General features: G+C 40.9%; 1 protein-coding gene and 1 non-coding gene across 3 annotated transcripts in view; one reads left to right on the top strand and one right to left on the bottom strand.

The window, feature by feature from the left end:
• CNTNAP5 (contactin associated protein family member 5) overlaps window positions 1-25564 on the top strand; it is a 733870-nt gene that overhangs the window by 585123 nt on the left and 123183 nt on the right. For both annotated transcript variants that reach the window (XM_045516101.2, XM_045516108.2), the window contains exons 14-17: window positions 781-937; window positions 14666-14793; window positions 14964-15134; window positions 24194-24412. In XM_045516101.2, coding sequence (XP_045372057.2) covers window positions 781-937; window positions 14666-14793; window positions 14964-15134; window positions 24194-24412 — 675 coding nt within the window. The remainder of the gene's footprint in view (window positions 1-780; window positions 938-14665; window positions 14794-14963; window positions 15135-24193; window positions 24413-25564) is intronic.
• TRNAN-AUU (transfer RNA asparagine (anticodon AUU)) lies at window positions 10677-10752 on the bottom strand. The gene is given in 2 exon segments: window positions 10677-10712; window positions 10716-10752. It is a non-coding gene; the product is annotated as a tRNA-Asn (tRNA).

Below are 25564 nucleotides of genomic sequence, written 5' to 3'. Positions count from 1 at the left end.
AAAGAAAAAATTCAAAAATAGTTTTCCATTAACTACAAAACCCAGAAATTAGAGGTGGCATCCTGGCTTTGTATGGGTTAAATATGACACTTAGAAGGATGTCTTTGGCTCATGCAACAGTGAGTGACCTTCATAATATATTTTTTGTCCAGATCTTTGAACTTGAAACGTATGACTTCTCTTTAAAACAATTCAAACGCTATGGTAACCTTGGGGCTAATCTTTGTCATGACTGAAATCAAGGGGACAGGGCTGCCCCTCTTCTGAGCCATCTCTCTCCCCTTCACCTTAGTGTCCACCTCTCTGCACCTTTCCCCTGCTAGAAACTGAGGACTAAGGTCAGGCTCATCTTGGCCATCATGGTGTTGTTATTCCTTTGGTGGTTTTAAAAGAAAATTAATTTTGTATCTATGTATTCAGTTTTGTTGGTCTAAAATCTAGTCCTGTGTTCCCAATTGTGATGCCTGCTTGATTTGGTTAGCATTTGACCGTGTGACCCTGAGTCTGAACATTGTGATTAACCAATATTCTACTATAGAAATATTTTTTGTGGTAGTGTTGCTCGTAAGAGCATACGTATATTTTAATTTTTTAAAAAAAATTTAAATTGAAGTATAGTCTATTTACAATGTTGTATTCGTTTCTGGCATTTTTTAAAAAACAGAAACTGACTCACAGACATAGAGATTCTTCAAAACATTTTCACGTCGGTTCCTGGGACACCCTCGGTGCCCTCTCCAGGCTGCTCCACTCTGACTTGTGAAGTATCTTGTCTTTCAGATGGAACCCCACTGACCTGGTGGATCGGGCGATCCGGTGAGAGGCACCCCTACTGGGGCGGCGTCCCCCCTGGGGTCCAGCAGTGTGCGTGCGGCCTGGACGAGACCTGCCTGGATGTTAGACACTTCTGCAATTGTGACGCCGACAAGGATGAATGGTAAGGGGGCGCCGTGGTCTCTCTGTACTAAGTGGGGCATCAGATGTCCCAATGCAGTATGAACTTGGGCCCCTGAACAATTGTGATTGTGCTCGACCTTGAAAATCGCCATTTCTAGTACTTTCAGGGCCAGGACTGACGCTCCTAACACAAAGCCTGTTGCCACGTCATCACCTCCTTATATTCTGAAACTTTCACTTTAAACAAAAGAATATGGCAACATTAGCTTTGGGATTTAGTCGGGATTTTATACTGGGTAGGCTGTGGGTCTGGGTACAGAGTGTGGGAGGCAGGGAGGTGTCACTATACAGTTTCCTCATTCCCACATTGACCCACTGAGGATCCAGTCACCAGCCTGCCCTAGTGTTGCCAATAAAAATAGAGCAAAGAAAATGAGCATCTATTATTATCTTATTGAGAGCATCTATTTAGTCCTCATAACAGCTTATTGATTCTTCATAATCTTCTCACTTTCGCATCTTAAGGGTGAGGAATGAAGATTACAGAGAAGTTAAGTATTTTCTCCAGGTCACACACGTCGACTGAGTGGCAGATCCAAAATGTGAAGTCAGGTATAGCTGAGACCAGAGTCTCTCTGACTGCCCCACACTGAGTTACTCTGGTCGATAAAGTTTAGCGTTTCGTTCACATGTCCGTAACAGCCGCTTTCCTCTGCCCTGCAGGTCAGCGGCTTGCTTTTCGCTGTGTCGATCGTGAGCATATGCGCAGGACGTTTCCCAGCCAGCTTTTGTCTTGGCTGAATTTAAGACGTTCTCTGGTTCTGGCTTTGTACCTGTGCTCGCTCCATCACACTCAAGCACGGTTAACGATTCCCATGTCACGCTTCTCTCAACCCAGCTGAAATTTCTGTCACGTGCTTTTCCTCTGCTGTTTAAATTGATGACGGGGGGATGGTTTCAAATGAAATTTTAGTTCAAGTCCAAATCGCAGTTCAGTGAGGAAGAGACCAAACGTGTGGCTCCATCAAGGTCATGCTGGATGGACCACCGTTCCAGGGTGCCGTAGGGATGCTGGGCCCCAGACACCTGTCCTGGGTACCGCCTCCCCACCTCGCACTCTTCACGTGGGTAAAATCAGATGAAGTTGAATGGACTTCTCCGTTCTCTTGGCCCCTTCTCTACCCTGCAGTGACTTCTATCACAGCATCCTAGGAGGTCTGCAGATCGAAAATAACTCGTGTTCTGTTTGTAAACTGTGTCTCTCTTAATATTCTACCCCTCAAGCCCAACTCTGTGTACAGTAGACATTGATGGCAGCTAGCTGAATAGATGAACTTAGACCATCTTTGAGGAGGAGGGGTGATCTCCAAGCTTGAGAGAGGTGGGCAAGGTTAAAAGGTTGTGTTGCCATGACAACATATTCACAACCCTCTGCAACCAACAGCTTAGACTCACTCATTTTGTTTTGATTCTTCAATTTTTCTTCACTCCGCGTGACATTAGACATTTATAGATTTATAGACTTCAATGGAAACATCTTCATTTCGTTGTGTTTAATCAGAGAGGTTGATATGGGAGGTAACATACAAAGAGTGACTGAGGACGGGGCGTGTTTCTCCCAAGTACTTTCAACTCTCACTTGCTTTTGGGCTGAATTTTGGATCTTCGCTCACTCTTTCATTTTCTTGGGCAGAACCCTTTCCACACTGAACACTGCCTTCCCTTCTGAGGGAACAAAGGTCCAGGGCTGGGCTTAATTTACTGAACACTGAGGGCCGGTGCTGCGTAATGATGTCACATCACTTAGAAGTGGAAATAGACCAACTTCGCGTTGATGTGAGTCTGCACTTTCTTCTCCGGAACTTTCCACTGATCGTCTCTCCAACTCAGATTCCAGTCTTTCCCTCCTCGGACCTACTCAGTCCCTCACTAACCTTTGAGCCCTTCATGTTGACTTGACACATCATCATCTCGGCCGGGCTCAGAGAAACTTTGCCTCAACTCTGATGCCATCATGCCTTTGTCAACACCGGTTGTTGCATATTTCATAATCTTTTCCATTTCCTTTAAAGCCAGAGGGGAAAAAAAACCCTTATCATGTCCAACCCTCTGTGGCAAGCAACCTTGATCAGGACATCACCATTTAATTTTAGATTCAGGTTTTGTTCAACAACCATTCTACTAAGGATCAGGACAAATGGTTTGAACTTCCCTGGGTAAAGATGCCCGTTTCACCCATAAGAGTCCTGGAGTAACATGGTGAGCATCTCATATATCTATCATATGAGATGTAGTATATGAAATACTGAGAGCATTTCAGTGTATGACAGGTAACCTCAAGTGACAATGTTATCTAGGAGTTGGAATATATTAAATTGCTGTCTACTAAATGCCATGCTGGCCCAGATCACTTTTCTGAGGGACTTTACCAATCCAGGTGAGATCAGCAAGTTCCTTCTATCATTCTCAAGAGGGAGCAGGGGCTGAAATTCAGACTGAACTCTGCTAGGTGTCATTGTCTTAGGACAAGTCATAAATGAATCTGAAAAATAATTTGTTATGGAGCAACTGTATGTACTGTTCCATCTGACATTTACTCGTATACCTCATGTCTGATGAGTGTCTGCTCTGGGCAGTCTGCTGTGCAGAGAAAGTCAAGAGCGTTACCATCCCTGCCCTCAAGGAACTCACAGAACAGTAGACAAGAAAAGGCTGGCTATTTAGCAATAAGTGCATCATTGTGATGATTTTGGTTATAGATATCAGCACAAATGGATCAGACCTGGGGTGCACATGGGCCGGGATAGATTTGAAGGAAAAGTGGAGTTAAGTTTTGAAAAACTGGAAGAAGTTAACTAAAATTAGTGTAGCATAGGGAGGTGGAATCATTCTATGTGTTCACACAGGGAAATGTGAGAGAATATAAAAATCATGACTTCCCCAAAAGATGAGCATCTTGGTGTGGTTTTTGTACAGTCTTCACATGGGGTATTTATAGGAGATAGAGGCAGGGGAGAAGGTCAAATCCTATAACCATGAGATGGCTTGGTCTGTCACAGGGATTATGGATGTAGAATATACATTCAGAATGAAACCGGGCAGAGCCTTGTGGAAATGCATCCATTATTTATCTATCCAATTCTATTACCTTCTACAGAAGGGATAAGTGCAAAATCAGGCACTGCTGTGAATTAATTATGTTCTTTAAGATTCTTCCAGCCTGATGCTTAGATAATGTGGTCAGATTGGCTTTCCATACATTTCAAGTGTTCATTTCAGACAAGGATCCCCGTTTTAGTGCTATTGGTGTCTGGATGCTTCTAAGAGAGCTCTGACATCCTTACCTTAGAAACTTCCACAACTTTCTGCTCTTGGTAAACATAATCAGAATACTGATCTGAGCTGGTATAGCATTTAGTAGACAGCAGTTTAATATATTATGACTCCTAGACAATATTAGCTCTTAGAAATGTTAAGTATCATACACTTAGGTGTTCTTAGTATTTTACAGACACTATCTCACATTATTCCAACAACCCTTGAGGTTGGTTTTATTCTCTCCTTTTGCCAGAGAAGAAAATGGAGGTTCTGAGAAGATCAGTGGCTTGGATAAGATCACATGACGAAGGGGGCAGAGTTGGAATCCCAGCTAGGTGCTAGGGTGGCCTCGCTGACCCCATCACAGGAGCTGCTAAGTTGGCGTTGTGAGTTATGGTAGCCAGTGAGGATGCCAGAGAGACGGCTCCCAGGGCCTCTCAAATCACCTCACTTCACTGTTTCTTTGCAAACTGGGGCTGCTTGGAGATCCTCAGCTATCTCCTGAGATTCTGGTAATTGTTGATATTTTATTCTGTTTTAATAAACCTCTGGAACTGAATAGCTTGCTGTCATATATTTCAATGAGGCCCAAGTACATGGCAAAAGTGAGTATGCTGTGGGTGGGGGAGAAAGGAAGGCAGCTCAGGAGAGGGAGGTGGGTGGCGGGAGGCAAAAGAAGGAACTCAATGACCACAGAGCACGGGTCCTTCTCAGAGTGAAGGGAAGGCCCAGGGAGACGTCTGAATGGGGTTTTTCATGGAGCTGACTTCTCCTGGGCTTTCCATCCCAGCCAGAGAACTAAACAGGAAGGAAAACAAAGAAATGAGAAAACTTGTAATGAATAGCAATCTCATGGTTGATGATGGTTTACCAAGGCCCTTTCCCTCAATACAATGACTCAACGTCGAGAAACCCACCCATTCAGGTGCTTTCTGATCCACCTACTTCAGACCAATGGGCTGGTGAGACCAGGAGAGAAAACCATCTACAACCTGGAGACAGCACAGGAGGGTGTCGGGCTGTGCGGGTGGTGGCTGGTAGAGGGGTGCATGTCAGGGTACAGAGGATGGTGGTAGAATGATAAAAAGACTGGCAGGGGGGTAAGTTGGACGGGACAGGGACATGATCCAGAGTGTTCCCCTTCCCATGGCCCATAGCCCAGATGAAGAGTTTTCTCCTCCAAACAACCAAGTAGAACTAAGATGAAGCTCTCTTTCTTCACGGCAGAACATTCTTTTATTTATTCATAAGTAGGTGCAGGCATTTTTATGTGATTTTTAATAACCCTGTTCTTTGCTTCTTGCCCCTACTTCACCCTGGTATCAAGTGATATGGCATAACATAGGAAGAGAGAATGCTGTAAGGTTCAAATCCTGGCCATCTGATCATTCAAAAATGGAAACCTATTGTTCTTTTTTTTTTTTTTTTTTAAAGCAGGATATTTAGGGAATGTTTTTTCTTAGTATGTGGAATCCTGGAGCTTCAGACCACTCTTTAACCCTTGATTTCCCTTCTCTGGCACAGAGAAATTATTTAATAAATGGTGCTGAAGCCATGAGTGAGTGGTGGGTGAATGACTTCTGTTGGAGACATTTTTACCTCTTTGTCTTTTGGTAGGTTTGTTACTGAGTCCAAATTCAATCTGCTCAATGCGCAACAGGCCAGTATTTCAAGGGATGAGTTGTGGGCCAAGGGATAGTGACTTTATTTGGAAAGCCAGCAGACCGAGAAGATGGGGGGCTAATGTCCTGGAGAACCATCTTCCCCAAGTCAGAATTCAGGCAGCTTTTATACTAAAAAGGGGAGAGGGTGTGGCTGGTTGTTGCAAACTTCTTGGTGTTGGAATCCTTTGTTCTTGCCACTGTCCACGTAGATCAGGTCATGGTGTCCCTGTAAACCTCGAACAGGACAAATGTTATTCTCTGTTCTGCAACTTTTTATCTCTCTATGAATGGAAAAGTGTTACACCCTTAAAGGTCAGAGCCTTGAGAATGGGCTGTCCTGTCTATTTCAGGCTCCAGGCAACATCCTTTTACAAAAGGCGCAGAACCAGCAGGACTGAGCCCAGGAAGCAGAGCACAGGGTTGGAGCTACAGGAACAGATCTCGTATGGAGTCAGATTTGGTTTTCTCTGTTTCAGGTTAGGCCATGGTCATTCTAGGATTAACTGACATTTATTTTATTGCTGGTTGTTACCCATATTTTATTATCTCACTGGAAATATTTACCCAAAGTTCAACCTAAACTTTTTGCTGCAGATTGATTTTCTCCTGGTTTCAAAGAGTAGTCAGAAGTGATCACATTGCTCTAAAAGCAATATTTTTATACATTTGCCTTGTTGGTAAATGCGTGTCTAATCCAGTCCCGGGATCTTGACTTTCAGAAAGGCCCTTCACTCCTTTCCCATGAGATTTAATGAGATAATTGCCTTTGGGGAAGTGATGCTGAGAGTTAAGGATTGTTGTTTCCTCACATAGGCTGTTCTTTGATCTCTCAAGCCTCCTTTGATTTCCTCAAAACTTTCCCCTGAGATTCCCAGACTTGGTGCTTGGTGCAATGAGGCTGCCTTATACTTGGCAGTGTCCTAAGATGGGGAATTCTGAATCCTGAAGAAAAGAAAGGATCACTTCAGGGCACATTAAGGCTTTATCTCTTATTGAAAAAAAATAATATTGTACAATCTCTACTAGTTAATCTTTCTTATGCATGGATCTGTTTATGAGCTATTCCATGCAGACATGCTGAAGGATTTATCAGGATTTTTACTCAAGTCTCTGAATTCCACAGCCATCTATGATACAATCAGGGCCAGCAGCTCGTGTTTGAAAGAGTGTGCTTTGGGACATGGTAGGTTCTTCATACATGAACTTCTGAATGCCTTTCTCCTCCCACTCCCTTTCTGGACAAATATGGCCTCCACTTGCTAATTATGTTCTGCTGTTTCACTCATTACATTTCCACCTAAACCATGCATTCTAAGGCAACTTGGTACTGCCTTGTTCACATTAACAATCCCATGACTGGATTTCAGGGTATTTTTTTTTTGATAGAATGTTTTGCAGTATATCTGATAGCAGATAATTGAAGGGTGTCAGACACTCCAGAAAACAAGAAACAATACAAAAAATGGGAAAGCACAACTTATAGCCAAGGGTTGATAATTTAAAACTAACATATCATGTCATGATCTTATAGAATTCTAGATGAAGTGAAATAGTTAATACTTCACCAAGGGTAGCCTTAAGGAGTGTTTTGTTTTGTGCTTTTTATTCAATGATGCCACCATCCTGACCTCCATTTGGAAAATATCTAATAAGCAATTTAAGACCTGGTGAGTTCTAGAAAACAAAACATAGCTATGAAATAGTCCTTCTTATGATTACAGAAAACAAAGATGTAAACTGAATCTTCTATTGCCTCAACTATCTGTCCAGCTGTACAAATGTACCAACTCTAAATTGTCTATAGAGTCTCATTATTTGGGTAACTGCCAAATTGTGGGTAACAAAAATTGACGGAACTCAGGGCGATGGAGAAGGTATAGCTCAGAGGTAGAGCACGTGCTTAGCATGCCTGGGGTCCTGGGTTCAATTCCTGGCACCTCCATCAAATAAGTAAATAAATAAACCTAATTACCTTCCCCCTCAAACAAACAAACAAACAAACGAAACAAACCACTTTGGTAGTAAAACTAGAACTCAAAGTTAATATCAAGATTAAAAGTTCATATTTATATAATACATTTTCTACAACTATTTTAATTTGGGCAATCACTGCATACCAAAATTATTATAATTCTACTTAGAAATGCAATGAGACTTTGGCTTCTATGTGAATGTACCTACTTACCTCGAAGTATACGGTGTTACTCACCTAATGGTAGCTCTGACTCAGATCCAAATTAGATGAGCTGCCTCCGTTTTTGTCTTTTCTTCAAATTCACTTACAGCTGTCAGTTCTGACTCACCCAGTGTAGGTATCTATATTTAACAATGCATAGTGAAAATAATTTGTCCTGAATTTTTAAAATTTAGGAAGTTTTTTTTATTACAAAATCAATATATTCTATTATATTCTTATTGTAAAAAAATGAAATATTTCAGAAATATTAAATAAAGAAGCTCTTCCCTCACTATCACTTGGAATCCTCTTCTACCCAATATGTAATTTATACCTAAAGATAATAGTGCAGCATGTAGGGGACTTCTACATATAAACATCTTCCTATGCATGTGCCGTATTTATTAATATGGAAGCTTATTCATTTTTCACTAAATGTGAGATCATATTAAACCTATTATTCTGCAACTTGCTTTCCTACATGAAATATATCTTGGAGAGATTTTACTTGGCATCATTAAACAAACATGAGAACAAATGCATCCTGTCCATGTTAATGGCTGCAAAGTATTGTTGTATCATAACTCATAGCTGATCTGAAAATGGTAACACAGTTTATTGGTAAATGATGTTTTACTATTAGACACAAATGTGGCAATGAATATTTTGAGTCTTGACTTACACTTTTTCCCCACTTTTAAAATTATTATTTCTATCACATAGATTCCTGGCTTAGAATTGTTAAAACATCCGCCTTTCTATTTGGGTAGATGTGGCCAAGGTGCTGAAGGGACTTAGGACTTTGTGCAGACCCCAGGGGAGTCAGTTCAGAAGTAGCTGCCTTGACTCTGGGGTGAAGTGATGGTCTCCCTGAGCAGGTGGCTTCACCACAGAACTCACTAGATATGCAGGACTTGCTCGCCTCAAACAGAGCATCCACGGAGATGTGAGTTACAGCTTCTTTTTGCTCAGAACTTGCTGGAACCCTGCACCAGCTGTGGATGCTGTGACAGGACCCTACGATGCTGTATTCCTCTCCAGTTCCGCCTCTCTGTTTGTCATTTCTACCACGCCTGGTGCTGCTCTGAGGTCCGTGGCAACTACAAATACATCTCAGGGTCCTGTATTGTTTTCAAAGAGTCATCATTAGGAAAAAAGCCAGGAAGGAAGAAGAGAAGGAGGAGAAATAGTTCTGTCTGCTTTGCAAATCTACCTTTAAGGTTTTTAGCAAAGATATCATGAAATAATACATGTAACACACTCAGGACACACACAATTATGGCTGCTTCTGCTGACAGGACCCTCATTGTCTGCATGTAAAATGTAATTTATCTCTAAGTGATATTGCATTATGTGGTGGGATGATCCAAATCCTGGATTTGTCACTTATTAACTATCATTTAGCCTCTCTGAGCTTCAGATTCTTACGTTATTAAAAAAAAAAAGAAAAAGAAAAGAGAGTACCTGTCTCTGAGGAGTGCTGGTTCATTCGCATTAATTTGCACATGGAGCAGATGTGCTGGATATTCTGTTCTCAAAAACGTGTTTGTTGTAAGTTTTAAAAATTATGTTCTTAATTTTTACAGTATCTTAAATAAACTATAAGAGGAAACATTGATTTAGAGACATTAAACTAATTTCTATGAAAACCAAATACACACATATGCAACAAAATACATAGGATAATTACATAGCATACCAGAGAAATCAGATCTGCCATCCAGCCATCAAACTCTGGGAGGAAAAAGGAAAGAGAACTGGAGACCCATCTCCCCCAAACTGGGCTGCTCTCGAAAGTTCACAAGTGAAACTCACCATGTAAAGGCTGGGTCTCCCTCAATAGAAATAAACCAAGAGATCACTCCTAATGGTGTCACCGAAGAGTGTGCGGACTCCCAGAATTCCCGTCAAGGTGACCCATGTGTAATCTCAGTGAACGCAGGGCTGGAAGATGACTGCAAATTAGAAAACTGAACCGAATCAATTGAAGTGTATCTTGTGTGAGAAAGCCTGTGTGAACGGAATGGGGATGGTCAGCCCGGGACCCGGGAGGGCAGCTCAAGGGCTCAGGGCCCCGCGGTGCTGTTCCAGCACCGCCCGTAGGAGACGTGGACTAGACATGGGGAACACCAGCTTCCACTCATGAGAGAGCCCCTCCCTCCCTGGAGGACAGGAGAGCCTGCGGCTTGCAGCAAAAGCTTTGATTCCAACCCTGGCCTCTCCCCTCCTGAACGATGCCCGTGGAGAAGTTACATCACCTCTGTCAACCGCAGTTTCCCCTCCTGTGCAAGGCAGGTACTGATTCCAATGCCGTCATAGGATTGTTCTGGAGGTGACATGAGATTGTGTGCCCAACTCTCATCTGATGCTTACGTAGCCAGGGAAAGGCAAGAGGGGCAGCTTCCATCCTTGGCCCCAGGGACATGAGCTGCTCAGCTGGACCCCAGAGCCATCCCTTAGTAGATCCTAAGAATGGCAGCCCTACACTCCAGCAGTGCCTCTAACTCATGGATCCTTTTCTTGAGGAAGAACTCCTCCTGTAAAATGCAACTGTGGTGTTATTTTATGTTTTTAAATAGTTTTCTTTTTTTAAGTTTTTTTTACTTTTTTTTTTTTTTTAATGGAGGTACTAGGAATTAAACCCAGGACATCGTGCGTGCTAATAAGCACGTGCTCTACCACTGAGCTATACCCTCCCCATTGTTATTTATTTATTTTTTCCTCAAGGGAGGCACCAAGGATTGAACCTGGGATCTCGTGCATGCTAAGCATGCACTCTACCACTGAGCTATACCTTCCCCCCGGCAAGTGTGGTTTTAAATAGCATCATATTGTCCACTTTAATATGTTAAATATTTGGGAATTTGGACCCTACCTATAAGAGACAGAGACTTCTTGAAAGGTTTTAAGCAATAAAGTCTGACTGTCGGTCTGTGTTTCTGTGTATGTCTCTGGGGTGTGGGCACAAGTAAGAAGGAGGAGGGTGGGGTGAGGATGAGTAGCAGAGGGCCAGGTTAGATCCTGTTGCTGAGGCTCTGGGCCTCAAAATAAAACTGAGGCCGAGAGGATGAGGCTAAAGCTGTTGAACAGAGACATCAAGAAAGGGAGGTTGGTGGACGTTGTTGGTCATGAATGATGGAGGAAGTGAGGAGAAGAGGAGAAATGGAGCATTGCAGGTGTGCAGCCTCAGCAGCCAGGAGCCCGGGGCCAGGGCATCCTCATAAAGGAGGAACACAGACAGGTGAGGGCATCCATCCACCTCCCAGAATGTGGAAAGTGGAGGGGATTTGTGCATGTTAGTTACAGATGACTACTGACGCCCAAAGGGGATGATTCATAGTGTTACCGAAGGCAAGTTCCTGTGCATGAGGCCAAGCAAACACTTCTGTACTTATAAAGTCCTTGCAGAGCGTTCCAAAGGAAGACAGAGTCTGGGGAGTGTTTGCTCTTGAGAAGGCAAGTTCAAACAAAAGCCAAAGGAAAAACGAGCATGTAGACCATCAACTCCGTAGCTGTAGGCTCCCCACGTATCCGTAGCTACTACCCTAATGTGTGTCACTTTTTGATGCCACCACCACCCACCCCCCAAATATTCTACCCGTTAATGCTTTGAAATGTTTGAATCAACCTTATCACTCACACACTGAATTAAATCCAATCTATCATAAGTGCATAGGTCAATTTGCAAATTCCCTTGATGCCTGCAGGCTGAACACAGCCATTACCTGTGGTTTACCGGCCAGAGCAGTGATGATGCCCACCCTAGTTTTTTGAGGGTTTTTTTTTTTTTTTAATAATTTTAAATCCATCTCCAAGATTTAAAAATCAAGAAGTTTTGTGTTAATATTCCAGTCTGGCCCGCTGGTCTGACATTCGTGAATATTGAAGTTACCTGATATGAATGGATGCCTGCCTCCTTTAGATGGAACACCTACTTTCTACCAGTCTTCCTCTGGTTCTTTCTCTTTTTCCCTCTTTCCCCTCCCCGACCCTGAAGCTGTGTGTCAGGTTCCATTTTTCATCTAACACAAAAGTGGCTTCACTCATTTGTATTACTCTCCCGGCCCCTGTAGGCATTCGAGTTTGTATCTGTTTCTATCATGCTAAGCAACTTTGGAGAGCAGCCTCCTTTGTGTAGTTTTTATATAAAAAGTATACTTGGTAATGTGCTTTGCATCATCAAATTGAAGATGGAGTTCCTTTCCTCTGTTACTTGGAACAGATTTTTATTCTTAGAGTGCTTCGTATATATTTCCACCACTTTGACACAAAGACATCAAATAGATGGACGCAAGGTGTCACCGTGTGTGAGGGAAACAGTTGTCAGCATTGATGGACAGACTTCCGAATCTACCATTTTCAACCTGAAAATGAAAACAAAAAACCTGGTGAGAAATAAAATCCTATAGTAATATGAACTTTCTTCAGGAGAGGATATGGGTTTGGTCTTTATTCCACTTTGGTTACATGAAATTGGCTTTGCAATTTTGCTTGTAAAGATAACAGAAGACTCACATTTTATTCCGTGTCCATGTAACAGTCATAGATGTGCTTTCAGACAGAATCAGAAGTCTTACTCCAGATCCTTTGACTGGCCTCCAAATACAGGTCCTCAAACTATAGACAACGGATAATGTGTTTCTTCACATTTTTGGTTAATGTTTCTATCTGTAAGGATATGTGTACGGGTGAATGTTTGATTTTTCCATAACCAAGATGAATTATTATGTTTTGTTTTGTTTTCACAAGTCTCATGAGTTGGGTTACCTACATCTTAACATTTAATTTTCCACTATGTTCTATGCAGTATGAAGTTTCTGAGACACAATCATAGCTGGATGTATAAAAGGATGACTTGCCTGAGGCTGCAGAGTGGTTCAGGGACAAAGATGAGAACTAAAATGTGTGTTAACACTACCATTTTTGAGCATTTAGCATAAACCAGGCACCATGCTGACTATATAGTCTCATTTAATCACCTCTATAACTCTGTGATCTAGACATTGCCTGCATTTTAAAACTAAAGAGACTGGAGTCTCAGAAATGAAATGATTTGCCCAAACTAGCCCAAGTAGAAACTGGGGATCTGGGATTTCAGAACCAATCGTGTGCTTCGAAAGCTATGTCCCTAAAGCACTTCAACACACGACTTGGTCCTTGCCGTATCTCCCTAATTAATCATCTGGGATATTGTTTTCTTTGTCTCTAAACTCAGAGCCCTAAATAATATGTAAATGACAATGAAATAGAACGTTGATTTTGAGTGTTTTTTTGAGCGTGGTGTTGACATCTTTGTGACTATGGAGAGTGACCCAATATGAATTTGCTCCTTTGGGCTTTTGTTATGGCTGCTGCATCATATATTTCTTCCTGATTGTTGGTGCCCGGTGCTGTGTGTCCCAATTCCCAGGTACAGACAAGACGACCCCTCCTGTGCTTCCCGGGGGCTGTGTGGGTGGGGAGTCCAGTCCACTTGTGTGCGACTGTCAGGCTGCCTCATACCATCCAGCCCAGCTCAGATTACTGTGTATTTATGGCATTCTTGTTAAATTTAGGATGGTATGTGACCTTCCCCTCTGCCACATGACCACAGGTAATTTATCTCTGAGCCTCAGTTTCCTCATTTGTGAGTGGAAATTACAGGTACCCATGGCACAGGGGTGTTACTTATCCACTAGGATATTTCTGTCTCAAAATAGTTACACATTCATTCTATGTCAGTTTCTTACCTACATTCTTTCACTCAGTTATATGGTATGTCCTTACCACGAGTTCAAAAAAAAGGAAAAAACTTAAAAAAAGGAAAAAAAACCCAACAAATCGCTCACCCACGGCACAGGGGTGTTACTTATCCACTAGGATATTTCTGTCTCAAAATAGTTACACATTCATTCTATGTCAGTTTCTTACCTACATTCTTTCACTCAGTTATATGGTATGTCCTTACCACGAGTTCAAAAAAAAGGAAAAAACTTAAAAAAAGGAAAAAAAAACCCAACAAATCGCTCAACTCCATTCATTTTTAATTTTCTTGTCAAAGGGTGACTAGTCAGTTTCCTATTTGTATAATTAAGAAAGACAAGGCTGGAGTCATTAACTACAAACATCTTGAAAACATCAAACAGAATAAAAAGGAATAAAGCACCTAGAGTTAAAAGGAGATGAGAACTGTCCTAGGCTGTTGAGAATCTGTTGGCGGGTAGCTGTGACAAGCCCCGGGAGGGATCTCCAGCGGGATTTGTGATGCCTGTTTCAGGTTAGTTACTGAGGTAGCCGATCAGTTCCTGGAAAAAGAGGCATGTTTAATGTTACATCAGCACTGCGATGGGCAGGAGGGGTGCTCCTAGCTACAAAAAGCAGCAGCCAGCTCTGTAAACTATCTGCGTTTCTGGAAAGACTTAGGGAAGATGTAACATCCACTTGTTTTTGGAAGCAGCCATGGGTTTTGTAATTGGCATCCAGACTTTTACACGTACTTCTGAGATGAAACGCCTCCTGTTTCTCCCCTCCCGGCCCCCACCCACATCACTTTTGAAAAGGGGAATCTTGGTAAAGAGTCCCTGGATTTTCTACATTTTCTCCTCTTTGTTCTTTCATTTATGTTTTGCAGGACAAATGATACTGGCTTTCTTTCCTTCAAAGACCACTTGCCTGTCACTCAGATAGTTATCACGGATACCAACAGATCAAACTCAGAAGCTGCCTGGAGAATTGGTCCCTTGCGTTGCTATGGTGACCGTGAGTGTTAAATTGAAAGAAGCTTTCTCTCTGCATTGCATAAGCACAAGGTGTTTCATTCCCTTTTCCCTGCAGTGTCCCCCAGTCTTGAAAATTATCCACATGCCCGATGTTTTCCTATACCCTATTCTGAAGCAATGAACCACGCTTAAGGTTTTTTTCATTTGCAGGACACTTCTGGAATGCGGTATCGTTTTATACAGAAGCCTCTTACCTCCACTTCCCAACCTTCCACGCGGAATACAGTGCTGACATTTCCTTCTTTTTTAAGACCACGGCTTTATCTGGAGTTTTCCTAGAAAACCTTGGCATTAAAGACTTCATCCGACTCGAAATAAGCTGTAAGTGCTCTCACTTATGAATTGGACGTAACTGGTCAACAGAAGTTTTAGTCTTATCTTTGCCACCAACAACTTGGACTATTAACTTGGTCCCCCTGGGCTTCTGTAAAATTAGCAATGATTATTTCTAGTTCCTTCCCATACTTTTTGTTTCCCTATTACCTGACAGTGTTTAATCAGCCATTCTCTCTTCAAAATAGTACATTCCCAAAATTCCCACAGATAATTCTTTATGGTGTCCTTTATCTGACCCATGGGTGTTTCTCACCTATTCCTCTAAACTTCCACACCATGAAACTTTTTCACTGCAAAGCTGAAAATGTTAGTATTCTGCATTCTACTCACATTTGGGGTCAGTGTTTTTGTTAGACATTTGCTCTGAAATGATTTCTTGATTTATATGCCATCACTAGGAGTATGTGACTTACCCAATCAGGATTTCCATTGTTTCCCAACCACTTCACCACGGGCATTGGTGTATATAGCGAATTTGATGCCAGGACATGGATCATTTTTCACAACCCATCTCCTCTATACAAGTTACATTCAGTAATAATCATAAAGACAAATGTAAAATAATAGACATACGGATGAGGAAGTGTTCTGTTAATAAACCTTCATATATAATCATGCCAATAAAAATATTCCAGTACAAAAATAAAAGACAGTATAATATATAAATAATTTTCATTACATTAATTTTTTTATAAAAAAAATCGCATATTGATTTGTTTCAGTAATAGTAGTAACATTAAGATTTCTGCTTCTTACGCAGGAAGGTGTAACTTAGGGGTAGAGTGTGCACTTAGCATGCATGAGGTCCTGGGTTCAATCCCCAGACATCCATTAAAATAAATAAACCTAATTATCTCCCCCCTACCAAAAAAAAAAAAAAAGATTTCTGCCCCTTAGACTTTATTACTACAGATTTGTGAATGACTTCATCAGAATGGATTTTCTCTGCATGTTCATGTTTGAAGGAGAGTAGGATCAGATTTACCCATTTATCTTCTCTCATGTGGATCAAAGGATACTTTTTAATTAACTTTAAATTTAAAATATTTTTCACATTAAGCAACAGATATATACATTTTAGGAGATTTTTAAACTTAAGGTTGAGTTTGGTAAAGATTCATAAAAATCCCATTTTATAATAAATTCCAGGAATTAACAGTACTTCCTACTTGTTTTTTTTTTTTTTCAGGATAAATCCTACCAACTTTCAAATATCTCTAAAATTAAAAAAAAAAAAAAATCCACTGAACTATTTTTACCAGAAAATGCATCATGAGTTAGTATTCAATTTGGTAAAACTTTACCGAGTTCCTAAGGGTTTGGAGTTGCTTAAGTTCTCTTTGGGAGAAATTTTTGTCCACAACCCCTATCATACCATATACTCATGTGTTTCAACAATAGCTTTGAGTTAAACAATGATAGTATAGTAGTTGTAAAAATGAAAAACCAGAACTTGAATTCTTATTCTTAAAAACAAACACATATATTTGTGTCTGCACGTTTAGAAGCCAAGCCAATGGGGTATCAGAAGTTTTCTCTACTAACTTCCCCCTTAAATAGAACATTTATCAGTGGTAGGTAATAAAATGTATTATTTGACACTTACATATACATTATTAAAAATACTAGCATCAGCATTTGTTAGAACTTAGACCAACAGCATTATTTTGTTTTTGTTTTGTTTTATTTTTTGGTGGAGGGATGTTTTATTGCTGACATCATTTAGAATAACTGCTATGTGGCAATGATGATAATAATTTTAAAAATACAGGTCTACTTTTAGCTGCTTTTGTAAGTTTTCTGACTCCCTGCCCTCAGTGTGCCCCCTGATTTCTTACACACAGGGTGGACTGCCCCCATCACCTTGTCCTTGTTAAGCCCATGACCATGAAAACCTGTGCTTGCCATTAGGCGTCTCCTTTATCTGGCTCTAAAAGGATGTTTTCTGTGGTTTCACGGAGGCAGTTGACCGTTTTACAAGACTAAGGTGATGGCACAAAATACCCTTGAAAGCATAAGTAATGTCTTAGCAACAGAAGCTTGGAAATTTGAGAACTCCAGGAAGGGAGACAGAAGTGCTGTCTGGAGGAGCTGGCTGAGGTGTTGGTACAAGTCTCCTGCAAAACACAAAGGAGCTAAGTGTCTCCTCTTCAGTTACAACACAAGACACACAGCGGAAGAGATCTCTTTAACTGGTAGTTTTAACTTCCTTTTTCTCCAAGGATTTAGACTATTAATGGGAGGAAACGCTTCTGGCTTTAGTGTGAAATGAGACCCCTCATACCTAACTTGGCCAGGCTGAAAAGGTGGAGTTGAATGCCAACCATTTCCTACTATGGACATCATAACCTCAATGCAAATATAATAAAAACTGGGCCCTAAAGCCTTTTCTTTCATTAAAGCAGCAGCAAATGTTATGGCGTGTTATCATAAGCAATGAGCGATGATTTAGTGTTAATTACATTTCAGTGTCTGATTGGTTTGTACTTCTGGGTGCTAGATTTTCTCCTTTGGCTTGTACAATATTTGAAATGCAAGTGCTTTGAAATCTGGTAAAAAATTAAAAGCCAGTGATATAATTGTTTGGTGTACCCCTTTTCATCAGATCTGAGAATATATACTATTTGAAAACAAGAAGATTTTATATACATTTTTTTAAAGTACAAGGCCTCATGTTTTCTAAAATGTTTTGATTTATTATTATAATTTAAAAGGAAAAACAAACAAATGGGGAGATCCTGCATTTTTTATTAATAGCCACAGGATGTAGGATGGAATTTTCACCCTAAAGGGTTCACAGCAAGATTTCTTTACAGATCCACTTCTTAGAAAGAAAATTAACTTCACGCAGATGTGGTAGCTCAGAGTAGACTTCTCTCTCACCCCCGAGGAGTGTTGCCTTGTAACTGTTTGAACGGAAGTTTTCAAAATTGATATATCCAAGTTGTTGGACAGAGAACTAGAAATTTCCATAAAATTCTAAATCTATTTCCTTCTGGGTCATTTCCCACTAAGATATTTGAATTCTGCAACCTTGAGATTAGCCCATATTCTCGAAAGGCAAGATGTTTCACTATGTCCTTAAATCTTAGTGGATGTGTTTCAAATGAGATTGAGAAAAATTAGTTATTTGGCAACTATCTCACGACGGCTGTGCAAATAGAAATAGGTATTTTAGAGTGGTTGAGAAGAACAGAAGGAAAGGCTGTTGAGCTCAGTATGGCATAATGGGAAGGAACTTTTTTCTTGAACCCAATATGATGCAAATTTCTGTTTCTCTAATTGTGAGCAAGTTGTTCACCCATTCGGTGCTTAGTTATGCAAAATGGAATTGGTCACACCCATATGCCAATCAGATGTACTTGGCTGCAATTGAAGGAAAACTCAACCTGAACTGATAGACACAAGGATGGAAATTCAGTGGTACTGGGACATGTGACTAAGTCCATAATTGGTGAGGCACTTTATTTCTGGTTGGATTCAGCAGTTGAACAATGTTGTCAGTGGTCTGCTTTACTTCTTTACCAGCTCTGCCTTCTGAATATCTACTTCAGTCAAAGCTAGCTCTCCCTCCAGAGAGAGCTACATTTCAGCTGGTGGGAAAACACTTCTTTGCCTCCTGGCCACACAGTCCTCCTGATGTGCAACTCATCTGGCCACCTGTGAACTCATGCCTCTAGCCAGGGAAGTTAAGACTGCCGATTGGTTTTGCCAGAGTTCACTTTTATCCTGGGCAGGGGGGCTGGCTGTCCCTAAAGCCTGTAGTGAAGAAAACTAATCTTCCCTCTAAATTTCTGAATTCTTAGCTGAGAGCTTGTACTAAAAGACACATTGATAAGAGAAAAACAAGCATAAGTTTGTTAACAATATATACCTCATGTCTGCATGGAAGATACACAGGGGAAAATGAGTAACTCAAAGAGGTGGCATCAAACTCCAGCTTATGTAGCATCTTAAATTCAGAACAGTCAGTTTATGGAGAAATGATAAGTTAAAGTTCCGCAGTAACAGCTCCCAGTGGCAAAGATAAAGGCTACTGCTTGTTATACAGTTTCCTCTGGTACCACCTCCAGGCTGACAGGGTCTAAAGTTGTCCCAGGTGATTAATTGTCGATAACGGTAAAGAGGGGAAGAAGAATGGAGGAGCATCTATATTTATATCTAGATCTATATCTATATGAGTGAGAGAGAGAGAGAAATTTGAGTTCTGGTTTTCAGAGGTATCATATCAACAGTATTATCAAATGTGCTGGCAACTCGAAGATACAATCCTCAGATCCTCAAAGAACAGTAAAAATTAATGCTAATGATAATTATATTTGTAATAAATCGTTGAGTATTTACTCTGAATAAAGACAGTCCTAAATGCTTTATCTTCATCATTTAACTTTGTTTTCAAATAGTCCTGTCTATAAACATCAGGTTATTATAGTATGATTTTCATTGTTCAACTCACAGTCCAATACAAGATGAGGCAGGTGAGCCCAGAGGGTAATAACACACCCAGAGTCACGCAGCGAGATTTGGAATGCAGGATTTAATTCTCTGTTCAATAGAAGAATTCCCTACTCTGCAAAACTGCCTCAAGAACCAAGGATTTTAGAACTCAAGAAAGTAGAATTATTTTCCTCCATATAATAAAGTGTTGGACATTCAGGATGTCCTGACAATTTTATGCAAAACTGTGTGTGTGTGTGTGTGTGTGTTTTCTGGAGATAGGAGCCCCAGTTGTCACCAGATCCTCAAAAAGTCCTTGTCTCAAAAAATATTTCATTTAGTTTGCATTTTTCATTTTACAGATGAATACATGGGAGGTCAGAGAGGTTAAGAGATTATATTAAAGACTTGCATCTTCTTCCTTGTTCCGTAGTGGTCCCTGAGATCTCTCCCCTGCCTGACCTGCTGGGGGCTGAGGACACAGAGATGGTGTCACTGTTTAAGGAAGCCTCTTTTTAGAAGGTGTCTTCTCACCTCCCAGGAGTTCTTGGGGTTCATACTCTCTTATGCATATGAGACTTTCCTCCACTAGTCACTCCCGTTCTTGGTCAGTCTTCTCAAAAGTATGCTGAGATTCCATTTTTTTTCTCACTCATCTCTGCATCCTCAGTGCCTATCACAGGACATGGCTTGATATAAAAACAAACAAACAAACAAACAAGCAAAAAAAACAAAAGTCTGAGGTAACTTCTTAGCTTTGTCCTGAACCATACAGTGTAAATGATGTCAGACAGTTGGGGGAAGGAGAGAGGCAGGCGGGTACATTCACGATGGAGCTGATGCAGCCCCAGAGCTTCCAGCTCTCCCAGTAGGGCCATTGGGCTACCTCCACATCTTCCCCTCCACAACTGAGAGCTAGTTTGCCTATGCCTCAGGCCACGAAGTCACTAGCCAAGGTTGGAGGTATCACCATTTACTAATTTTTTTCATTCAATCGTTTCTAGCCACCTACATTACACATTCTAGCTTTGATTGCCAGTGGGGACTGCACACAGGTTTTGGGAATAGACATAGGTTTTGTTATAGGAAGAATCAGTTCAACAGTGAGCTCCAGACACACATCACCTGGATTTAAGTCTTGACTGTGCCCCCTCTGGGTTGGAGCAACGTGTCAGCTCCCTGTGTCTCAGTTCTCTCACTGGTAAAACATTGCCTTTCTCTTAGGATGGTCATGAGATTTAAGTGAGCTGATTGATGAAAAATGCTTAGCAGAGTGCCTGGCTCTGGTAAGCACTCAATAAATGTTAGCTATTAGTATTGCATTTCACTGATTCTGCTTCAGTTTTAAGAGGAATAGTTTGAACATAGTAGTTCAAACTTAATAGTAAATGTTAAATAATAATCATTTAAAAAGATTTTTAAGGAAACTAATACCTTGGTATAAAACTAAAAAAAAATCCAAAATTGCATTTAGTATGTGCAATGTAACATTTTAATGAATGAACCTTTAGATTCCTTCATGCATAGTTCATTCCTGGGTTCCAGGTCTCCAATAAACGAGGTGTTCATCTAGAGTTTGCAGATTTATTGAGGAGACAGACCATAAACAGGTCATTATACAACAGAGATGAGTGTTAAAGCAGAGACAAGCACAGATGGGAAACCAACATGGAGGCGGAGGTGACAAAGGGTGGCGGGTCCAGCAAGCCCTTCCCAAAGATGTGCTGTCTGCATGGAACTTAATATCCACAGGACCAGCTTTCAGAACGGCTTTTAGCAAAATCTTTAGCATTCCTTCCTCCAGCTCTCACCCGTCTTCACCTGTTGTTTAGAAGTAAATTTAGGTTTAATCTCTCAGTAGCTGTTTATTTGGTCTCAAGATGTGCCGGCTGCAAGGCAGCACCAGGGGCCTGATAAGAAACAGGAAATGGCTCATAGGGCCAATTTCACACTTATTTACTCTCTTCATTGCTGTATCCAATTTGTTCCCTTCAATTCTGGTTCTTTTAATGCATGTGTTTATGAGCCAAAGACAATTTACCTGGGTGGGTGAACCGTGTTGCTATGCTAATAATAGTAATAGCGCTCATTGTTGAGAACGTCCTGTGTACCAGGCATAGTTCTAAGAACTTGATCAGGATTAATTTGTAAACAATCTCACAGTTAGGTATAGTTTTTATTCCCATTTTACAAATGAGAAAACCAAGAGGTGACAAGATAAAAAAAATTGCCTTAGGTCACAGTGGGTCCACAGTTGATGTCCCAAATCCCAAGTGCAAGACCTCAGCTTCTTATACCCAGATCGGCTTCCTGTTAGATTTTAAAGGCTGAGCGGGCAGTGATCCAGGGTGATGTTTGACCTTTAGTATTGCTGACAATTCAGATCTGTCCATTGATGACTTTGTCAAATAAATACCCATGTCCTGGTTGGAAAGTAACAGAGAGGGGGCATCACAAGGTCCTGAGAAGGAAGGGAAGGCCTCAAACAGGAAAGCTCCAGTCTTTGAAAGGGAACTGTCTTCTCTTCAGCTTCAATTTGTAATTTACCTCTCCACAATCTTCAGATTTAGAATTCTTACATAATAATGGAAACTACATCAAGATGAACTAAAGCAGAGAAAAATGATGAAGATTCTACTTACTACCTGGGAAAGTTAGAGCAAATATTTACACTTCTCTGAACTTTCATTTTTTCACCCATCAAATAGCAATAAAAATAATGCCTTTCTCTTAGAGTTGTTTTGAGGATAAAAATGAGAATATCTGTGGTCAGTGCTTAGTACAGTGCTTAGCAGAGTTCATTGTACCCACTGTGTGGCTGTTACTTCTCTCTCTCTTGGTGGTCATAGTATCCCTGCCACCACCACCACTGCCACCAAAATAACCACCACCACAACTGTCATTGCCATCATCACTATGATCATCACCACCACTGCCTCCATCACCACTACTATCATCAACATCACCACTACTGTCATCATTATCATCATCACCAATATCACCATCACCACCATCCCAACCATCACCACCACTGCCACCACCACTACCATCATCACCACCACCACTACTGTCATCATTACCGTCATCACTATGGTCATCATCACCATCACCACCATCATCACCACCACTATCACCATCACTGCCATCATCATCATCACCACCACTGCCACCATCACCATCACCAGTATCACCATCATCAGTATCGCCACCACCACCATCATGACCACCACTGTTATCTTCCTATCACTGTCATCATTATTGTCATAGGTGTCATTACCACTGACGCTGCTCCCTGTTATGATATGCAGATTGTTCTAGAAGGGCAGAGAGAGTCATGGAAGAAAAAGCCCAGCGTGAAGAGGGGGGGAGTCATGTTTGATCCCAGACACTGCCATTTGCAGCGATGTGGACAAGGCACTTAAAATTTCTGAGCATCTTTTTAAAAAAAATCTTTAAAAAACTCTTTGAAAAAAAAAAGAGGGCACTAATGAACTCATCTACAGAAGAAACAGACTCACAGACATAGTAAATAATCTTGTGGTTACTGGGGAAAAGAGAGTGGGAAGGGATAAATTTGGGAGTCTGAGATTTGCAAATGTTAGCCACTATATATAAAAATAGATAAAAACCAAATTTCTTCCATATAGTACAGAGAACCAGATTCAATATCTTGTAATAACCTTTAACGAAAAAGAATGTGAAAGTGAATATATGTATATATTCACATATATGAATATATGTATATACTGGGACATTACGCTGTACACCAGAAATTGACATATTGGAACTGAGTATACTTCAATTAAAAAAAAAGTCATAGGAATAGCATGAATGCTTGTATCATATGTACTGATGAAATAACATTATAGAATAATATATGTATAATATTTAATATATAAATACATATAATGTTACATAATTATATATATGAAATATTATAATATACATAATGAATAATACAGAGCACTAGGACTTTCCAGGGTGTGGGTCTTCTCCCTGTAGGAATATAGCTACTTTGCTAACCCACTATTATTTTATTTTATTTTATTTTATTTTATTTTATTTTATTTTATTTTATTTTATTTTATTTTATTATTTTGTTTTTTTTTTTTTTTTGGAGGAGGAGGTAATTAGGTTTTTATTTATTCATAATAGAAGTACTGGGAATTGAACCTAGGACCCCATGCATGCTAAGCATGTGCCCTACCACTGAGCTATACCTGCCTCCCTTTTTTAAAAAATTTTATTTTAACTCACTATTTATAGCTATCTGTGAGGACAATGTTGAAGCTAGAATAGACCCAGAAAGCCCAGAACCTTGGCACTGGTGCATGTTTGTCAGTTCAGCATCAGTGCTCCTGGCCTCTGTCCTGTTTCCTGAATTATCACAGTGAGAACCAACTGGACCCAAAATAGACTTTGGGACTTAGCAGTTGGTAATTCTTACTAGTGATGGTAATTTCAGTGCTGTGGGGATTTCAGCCGAAGACCTCCCTACCTAGCTGTTGACTTATGATCACGTATACCATTCATTCAGGATATGCTTGTGCCCTAAATGCACTGATGATGCCCTTCATCTTTCCACCTGTTTCCTTCTTTGGTTTCAGCTCCGTCTGAGATCATTTTCGCCATTGATGTTGGGAATGGCCCCATAGAGCTCGTAGTTCAGTCTCCTTCCGTTCTGAACGACAACCAGTGGCATTACATCCGAGCCGAGAGGAACCTCAAGGAGACCTCGCTCCAGGTGGACAGCCTCCCGAGGGTGACCAGGGAGACGTCAGAGGAGGGCCACTTCCGGCTACAGCTCAACAGCCAGCTGTTTGTAGGTAAGGGACATCCTAGGGCGCCCTTTGTGCCGAACGCCCTACAGGACCACTGTGTGACCAGGAACAAGGACGATTACTATTTTACTGTAGACCTAGGACATTATTAGACTATTTCATAAAGAATTTATAATCATAAATTTAATTGTACAGGTTCCTCCTTTCTAGATTAATTATCTACAGCAAAGGGAAGATGATACCATCCCTTAGCAAATTTTGAGGGGGTCTCAGATTCTTTCGGTATCTTTTCTCCTTGTTCATGTTATGTCTTCAGAGATCCAAGGATCTCTGTTATTTTTCATCCTTATAATCAAAGTCTACTCTTACAAAAAGGACGTTTCAGCTATTTACACCTTAAGAAGTGACCACTCCAATTCACTGGGACATCCTTCACCCTTTCTAGTGATACCTAACTCCTGGTAATTACTGATAACCATGTAGTGAACTATGTTACAGCATCGCAAAGGGATTTTGGTCATCAGTAGTGTGGTGGGGAAAGGGACTGCTGGTTTCCAGACCAGGAGCTTTGACTCTCCCTGAGATCACATCACTGAGGCAGCTGCCTTACACTTGCACAGACAAGTAACCCTGGAATGTCCCCAAGCAGACGTCTTTCCATTGGTTGATCTCCATGAGACTCAGAATCAGCCTTTAGACAAGTCGTTCAACTGAACTGGTCGCCACCAGCTGGCGGTGGGGACTGGAAAGGCTGAAACATCATTCTCTGAGTCAGTCCTTCCTTCCTTCCTTCCTTCCTTCCTTCCTTCCTTCCTTCCTTCCTTCATTTCAGAAATAGTGAGCACCTAAAACAAGTCAGGCACCTTGTTGGATGGTAGGGATTTCAAGAGAAATTGGACAATGGCATTAATTTTCAAAGGGCTCATGGTTCTGTGTGTGTGTGTGTGTGTGTGTGTGTAGTGGGAGAAACAAAGAGACAGAAGGACATAGAGACAGAGAGAGAGAACTTAGCCATATTAGCCCAGGTAGGAACAGTCAGCCTTATAGGTATAATATAAAAAAGGATTTTTTGAAATTCCCTTGAGCAGGGCTGGTACAACTTTAAAGGAAAAAGCAGAGCAGCGCATGTTAGGGGTAATGTAATTTTATCAAAGCCAAGAGGCTGCTCTTCTATAAAACTTAGAGTTCAGATACTTA

This window comes from Camelus bactrianus, chromosome 5 (assembly GCF_048773025.1).
Source record: "Camelus bactrianus isolate YW-2024 breed Bactrian camel chromosome 5, ASM4877302v1, whole genome shotgun sequence".
Classification (NCBI taxonomy): domain Eukaryota; kingdom Metazoa; phylum Chordata; class Mammalia; order Artiodactyla; family Camelidae; genus Camelus; species Camelus bactrianus.
The sequence above is the reverse complement of the archived record's forward strand: the minus strand, read 5'-3'. Positions and strand labels throughout refer to the sequence as shown.